Below are 7,543 nucleotides of genomic sequence, written 5' to 3'. Positions count from 1 at the left end.
TTGAGCAAACGAATTGGTATGCCACTTTACTAACTAGAAATCACCTTCAATAAACTCCTCTCCTAAGCCAAATAATAACATCTCAATTAATTCCCAATCAATCAAATTTACAGCAATACTAACTTACTTTAAAACCTTCAAAATCCAAATCAAACAACACTTTAAAACCTTCCCTTTAGTTAAAATTAAAGGCTTATATATAGTTCTTTAAATTTTCTTCATAAAAACCTTAAAATACACTCTTATACATGAAATTACAGCAAGTTCAAAGTCTAATAAAAATCTGAAAATTATATAAAAACCCCTAAAAATCTCCCTTTTTAATGGGTGATTAAACCCTCTTTATAAAACATCAAAAGTAGTACTTAGAAACTATTTCCAACACTTAAAATTTCAATAAAAACATATATTTATGCTTAATTAACTTTAAACATAATTAATTTTATTAATCAAACTCAAGGATAATATTTTAAGTATAAAAAAAACTTCGTTAAAATCAAAAATTGCCCGAAAATCATAGTTAGAGGCTGAATTTGGCCACGAGAGGGTGGTGCTTACTACCAAAGGTAGTAAGTCTTTCCTAAAACGTTGTTTCCAAACTGAAAACACTACTTTTTCATCAAAATCGGATGAGTTCAGAATTTGATCGGGATTAAAACGGGATTAATATTAACGAACGAAAATCTAAAAATTAAAACACGAATCTATGTGTTCAAAATAATCTGGAATTAAGTTAAACTAATCAGTATTTATAATCACCAAAATTTCAAAACATCATTACTATAAAAGCCCTAAATCAATTGTTCATAAAAACCCTAAAATCATGATTTTCAATAAATTGAAACCCTAGGTTTATAATTCATAAAATATGAGATTTATAACATAAATATAATCTGAAATTTATAATCTTTATACCATTAAAATATAATTTGATACTAAAAATATAATCTTTATACTAAAATCAAAACCCAAAACAATTAAATTAACATTAAGCAAAATAATGAAACAAAGGAGGATGAAAATAAGACTAACCATTTTGTGTGGGAAATTTTTGGAGATTCATGGGGTATTTATAGGAAGGAATTATTGTAGGGTAAAAAGAAAGATTGGGCCTCATAAAAATAATGGGTCGATTAAGTAAACAAATGAGTTAGGCTTGTGTGATTGGACATAAATTGTAGAATAAAGGTGCATAAAATAATTTGTTCAAATAATTTTCGACCCAGATTAATAATTTGAAACTTTTAAAATTAAATTATGAAAAATAACAAATAAATATTATAAATAAAATAAATTTTCATTTATAAAATATTAAAAAATACGGGGGATTACAGATATAGATATCTTAGTATTAACTTTTTATAATTTTACTTATTGGTAGTTTTAAAACTGCTCAAGTCCAGTTTAGTAAAATTCAGTTATCTTAAAGAAGATTTATCATAGAAAATCAATAAAAATAATTTAAATTCAACAAATATAATTTTGTTTTCGTATAAATAATTTCAGTTCATCAAAAGTAAGGTTCAAACGGGGCTTAATAGTTGAATCTGGACATGTCAAATACGTAGTATAATACATATTCATACGCCGACTATAAGGCTTTGAGCCGTCGTAAACCTTCGCACTCCTAAAATACCTACTTTACCCCAATTACAGAGTACTCCCTATTTTCCTAATAAGCGGCCACCATTAGAAAAAATCACAGATTTTAGGAGCTTACCCCATATTTTAGAACCCTAACTCAGGAAATTGAATTCGAAATAATTATGTCTGGGCTTTCCTGCAATGCTTGCAACAAAGAATTCGACGATGATGTAGAACAAAAGCTTCATTATAAATCTGAATGGCACCGTTACAACCTCAAACGCAAGGTAACAATAATTCACTGAATTTCTTAAACTTTTGTTTTTTCTTCTGTTTATATCTCTTTTTTATTTGGGTTTTTGATTAATTTTTGTGGGTTATTGCTTAATTTGCCTTTTGTTTTTTGGGTAATTGAATTTCACCAATTTGTGTGTATTTGTAACATGTTTGGAGTGTTTCTGGTTCTTCTAGGGTTAAATTAATTGAATATTATGTGAACAACAACATATTACCCAGAATTAGACGTGTTTGTGGGACAAACAAAACTTGGTTGATAAATCGGCAATTTTTGGATTTGTCTATGTTTGCTGAAGTTCAGAAATTTATTAATTATGCTTGGACTTCCCTGATTATTGGGGTTTGGGCTGTTTTGTGTGTTATTTTATAAGAATAATGTTTTTACTGTATGTCTGTATTGATTAATTTTGAGTATTTCTTTCTTAGACTTATGTGAGTTTATAATTCATCGAATCCTGTTGGAGCCTCTTGATCATTAAGCTTCATCGCCATAGCATTATTCCCAACGACACAGGGTCGGCTGCATGAACCATCTTGTGGATCTGACATAGCTTACGCTGGTTGTCAAGAACCCACTGCAATCCCCTTGGCAATGAGCCAATGAGTAAACTCACAGCCATAGTTTCTGTGACCGTTTGTTAATACAACCAAATTAACAGAATAAGCACGACATAAATGATTGGCTAAGTAGGCTGCAAAGAATTATCATAGTTCTAGAAAAGTTTTATGATAACTGTTGGGCAAAGTAGTTTGTGAAGTTGGATTTTCAAGTACTAGAGTTTAGAATGCGTCTTTTATCATGTTTATATCTTGATCATTAGAGTAGGAGTTGGAGCTGTTAGCCATGGATCGTTTTTTCACCAGTCTTATGACTCTTATCTTAGGGATTTCTTCCTTATTCCCGATAGGGTGAGCCTTTATCCTACTAGAAAGAAAAAAAAAATATATATAGTCACGTAATGAGCCGGGATTTCATTTCCTTCCAAAGGCTTGTTTGTTTTGGAAAGGTGGTAGGAGCCATGTTGCGGGGTTCCTTAAGGCAATATTCTGTAGCTATATTATCTTCATAGTGCTCTTAGGGGAGGTTACATTCCTTAGGTTCTTCAATTGCTACTATGTAACTTTGCTTTCGATGGCTAGGTGCTAGGTCTATGATAGAAGAAATTATACTGCAATGTCGTCAATTTAGTTTTCTTTTTAGTGATGCTCTTCTTCTTCTTTTTTTTTTTTTTCCATGCAATATACTTTAGAGTTTTTAATTAATTTTTACTTCTGTATTGTGTTCTAATTTTATGTTGCAGATTGCTGGGGTTCCTGGGGTAACAGAAGCACTATTTTTGGCAAGGCTATCTGCACTTGCTGAGGAAAAGAGCAAGTTAAATGAGGCCCCCATGCTCTACAGTTGTAGAATTTGTGGCAAGGGTTACAGAAGCTCTAAGGCTCATGCTCAGCATCTCAAATCAAAGAGTCACATCATGCGAGCTTTTTCTGGAGATAATAATCAAAATGAAAACACTGCCATAGTTAGGCCACTGACACGTCGTACCCCAGTTCAACCTCCTCCTAGAAAAGATGTGAACATGGAGGAGAGTGATGAAAGTGAGTGGGAGGAGGTAGATTCTGAGGATGATATCATTGATGAGGCTACAAATTCTCTTACATCTATGAATATGAATGGGGATTCTGCTGCTGTGGTTGATTCTGACAGTGATGAAGAAGATGAGTTTGAAGACCTGGACCCAACTTGTTGCTTTATGTGTGACTTAAAGCACCAAACAATAGAAAAATGTATGGTTCATATGCACAAAAAGCACGGTTTCTTCATTCCAGATATCGAGTATTTGAAAGATCCAAAGGGGTTCCTCGCATATCTTGGGATCAAGGTATCAAGTTACTAAAACTATCATATGGCAAGGAATGATGTGGATTTGCAAATCCTCTATCATATCCCCACTTCTTCTAATGCATGCCCCTTCTGATTTTTCTGTTCTGTTAGGTGAAAAGGGATTTCTTGTGCCTGTACTGCAACGAGAGATGTCAACCATTTAGCAGCTTGGAGGCAGTTCGGAAGCACATGGAAGCAAAAAGTCACTGCAAAGTTCGTTTTGGTGATGGAGGAGATGAAGAGGAGGTGGAATTAGAAGAATTTTATGATTATAGTACCAGGTACTAATCCTATCATTTTTAGTTTATAATTAATACCAATCTAAGGGCTTCCCATTTTTTTTTTTTTTTCACTTGAGGTTGACTAGTGGGTTTTTGAGGTCTAGAAATAGAAAACTACAATAGGTAAAGCTGGAATCAGTCAAGAAATAAGTAATTACAGGTGATGAAATATTGTAGGGGAAACAAAATTTTGGTGAAGACTAATGTTTTTTTCACTTAATTAGTGCAGTGAAGGATACATGTGGAAGTTAGGGAGATCTAAGACAAGAAATGATGGATTTTCTTTTTAAGGTGCAAAGTTTTTTTTAATGATGGGTTCTTAAGTGAGAGTAGTGAGGGAACATGTTGCTTCTAGGGGTGAGCAATGCAGAAAACTTAGTCAAATTTCCCAGAATTGGAAAATGAGAACCAATGGGTACCAGTTCGGGTTTAGGGAACCCTGCCGTTATCTTGACTTGATAAAATTTTGCCAAACAAACAAATAAAACTATTCTATGATTAGGGCTTATATTGTTTTATGATTTGGGCGTAAATAGCATTTTTTTTTTCTGGTTCTGGTTCCTTGTACCCAGTATTGAATTCGGTGTTGACTGGTTACCCAATTGTTTTGGTAACCTGTTGCAACAAGTTCCCAATTTTGTTACTCCGTATATGGTATCGCAGGTTACCTAACAGTTTCTTATTTTTTTGTTCACCCCTTGTTGCTTCCACCCCTTACAACTTTACTTTCCAGTGAATCCCACTTATTCCATCCTGTGTAGTAAAGACTGCTCCAATATTCTGTTCTCTCATAGTTTTATTTTTTTTGTTATTGGTTTTTTTCTCATGTTTGTACTGATTTGGTTTCTTTGATTTTGGTAGCTTCATGGATGTAGATGGAAAACAGCTTGTTGCAGTTGATGATGGAGCTAATTCAGTTGAACTTGGAAGTGGCGGGGCTGAGCTCATCATCAAAAGCAGGACTGATAAAGGTGCATCTGCGAAGACACTTGGATCACGAGAATTCTTGCGCTACTACAAGCAAAACCCACGCCCTGCTCCTGCGAATGATATGGCTATTTCTTTGGCGCTAGCTGCAAGGTATGCCTTTCAAAACCTTTGTATCCAATTGAGATTTTCATAGATTACAGTGTGCTGTTCGCTACTAGTACTTAGTCTTAGGGGTGAGCAAAAATTCAGGGTACCTTGATATGGAACCTGTTCGGAACCGCAGGTTCCAAACCCGGAACCTGTCGATCAGGTTCCGGGTAATAAAATTAGGAACCTGTTGCAACAGGTTCCGGTTCCGGGTAATAAAATTTCGGATCTAAAACCTGTAGGGTACCCTCTTAGTACAGGTTCCCTATAGGGTACATGAAACCGGAACCTATATGGTATTAAGAATTCTAGACAATTAGTGTTGGTTTGTTATATTTGAAGTACTATTCTAAAGTTGTAAGCTTTTATTGTGATCATCTATTTTAAAAAAAAATAAATTTGTCACAATTTATCAAGTAACTATTAAACTTACTTTGACAGACAGGGTACCCTGTTTAGGAACCGGAACCTGCAGGTTCCGGTTCCGGTTCTCTATTCTTAGGAACCTGTTGCAACAGGTTCCGGTTCCGGGTCCTGATATTTTTACAGGGTACCCTGCTACGCTCACCCCTACTTAGTCTACCCCTTGCAATGTATAAATTTTTTTTTTTTTTTTTTCCCATTTATATTTCAGGTATAAGAGCATGGGTCTAGCAACTGTGCAATCAAAGGATCGAATGATAAGGATGAAGGTGTTGAAGGAGATTAACAGATCTGGAGTAGAACACATGCGGAGTAAGATGGGTATGAAGAGCAACGTTATTCGGAATCTTCCCAATAATGTTCCATATTAAGCTTTTTTGTTTGCTTTGGCCTACTTTTGTAAGGTTATATTTAAAAATGCTCAATATTTATACACCCTGAAAATGGTATATGTATTTTCCTGACTTCTGAAAATGGTAGTGTACTACTAATTAGTGACTATAATTGAGGAATTTTTATATGTTTGCCTTTGGTCAATCATATGCTGTATGTTTTGTTATTTGCCGGAATTTCAACAAATTACTTTGCAGTTTATACTAGATGTCTCTCCATAGCCACATTCTGGTGACGCTTACAAATGTTGAGCCTCGAGTTTCAGATCTAGTATTGGGAACATGCTAATGGAAGTGGCAAATGCATATGGATCAAATTTGGTTTGGCTTTTACGGATTTCAGGTTTGACAAAGTTGAATTATCAAGTATCAACCATGATCAATTTGCCTTTACCCAGAATTCAGCAGAACTTGAATTTTGCATGAATTAAATAGCAAAACAAACTCTGAAGCTCAACCCCCTCATCTTCGATTGTCAGATGAACAAACACGAGTTCATTGATTACTGCTCTATGCTCCTGCGGCAGTGCTAGTACAAACTTTACCATTGTCGTCGTTACAATGCTCTGAAGAGTACAGGCAAACTACTTCAAGCTCCCAACAAGTATAGATAATCATTGGTAACCCCGGCCCTAATGCAAATAACAGCCTTTGATCTTTTATCTTCTGAATGGCTAACAGTTATGGTGTTCGACTATTTTTGTTCCATTTGTCTCACTTTATAAGTTAAAAATTTGATACTCATCTAAGTAAAAATAATCTTAAATTTCCTAAATTCAAGTGAAAATCATAGGAAGACCTCAACTCCCTAACTTTGATTGAATGTCGTATTTATATACAAAGTGAATATAAGGTTAGCATATTATTAACAACTATATGTAGGTGAAGTTTACTTATCATCTAGTTTTTTTTTTTTTTTTTACTATATTTTTCCTAACCTTTTATTAAGATTAAGATTAAGACATGATTTACAAAGTTTGACACTTTGACCCTTTTTAATTGTTATTGTAGTCATCTCTATCTTCTCCTACCATTTAATTTACGTGATCATATAAAAATCTAATTATTATTAAATATTACTAAAGACTTGTTCATAAGGGTTACTACTTTTATTAAATAACTATATATTAATACTTCAAATTAATTACTAATTTCAGGTTAAGGGATCATAACGATAGTCATATCATAATTTAATGTCAAATTTCCGAGTCATCCCATTAATAAGAAATAAACACCTCAAGAGAGAGAATTGTGACATGATGGTATAACTATCATAGACACTATAGACGAAGTTACTTGACACAATTATTTCAACAACAATAAAAAAGATCAACTTATATACTAATAACAAAAGGCCAAAAAGGTGATTTTTAAGTGTTCTTTAATCTCATGCACCAACACCTCCCATGGCCTCGTCCCCATTCACTTTTAAATATTTTATACAAGTCAACAAATAAAAATAATAACATAGAATGATAGAAGTGCCTTATTATTATTATTATTATTATTATTATTATTATTATTATTATTATTATTATTATTATTTTATTATTATTATTAGAACAATTGAAAAATCATATCATATCTATGGATTGATCAGTTTT

General features: G+C 33.3%; 1 protein-coding gene across 1 annotated transcript; it reads left to right on the top strand.

Annotated features, from left to right (window-relative positions):
• The first annotated feature begins 1,623 nt into the window (after positions 1-1,623).
• On the top strand, positions 1,624-6,141 carry LOC110705349 (cytoplasmic 60S subunit biogenesis factor REI1 homolog 1-like). The gene is made up of 5 exons (XM_021883194.1): positions 1,624-1,871; positions 3,183-3,764; positions 3,878-4,047; positions 4,909-5,127; positions 5,759-6,141. Exons 1-5 carry the CDS (start codon positions 1,767-1,769, stop codon positions 5,916-5,918), a joined length of 1,236 nt encoding a protein of 411 aa, XP_021738886.1. The 5' UTR covers positions 1,624-1,766; the 3' UTR covers positions 5,919-6,141.
• The last annotated feature ends 1,402 nt before the right edge of the window (positions 6,142-7,543 follow it).

This window comes from Chenopodium quinoa, unplaced genomic scaffold (assembly GCF_001683475.1).
Source record: "Chenopodium quinoa cultivar QQ74 unplaced genomic scaffold, ASM168347v1, whole genome shotgun sequence".
Classification (NCBI taxonomy): domain Eukaryota; kingdom Viridiplantae; phylum Streptophyta; class Magnoliopsida; order Caryophyllales; family Amaranthaceae; genus Chenopodium; species Chenopodium quinoa.
This window is presented reverse-complemented; position numbering and strand designations above follow the sequence as displayed.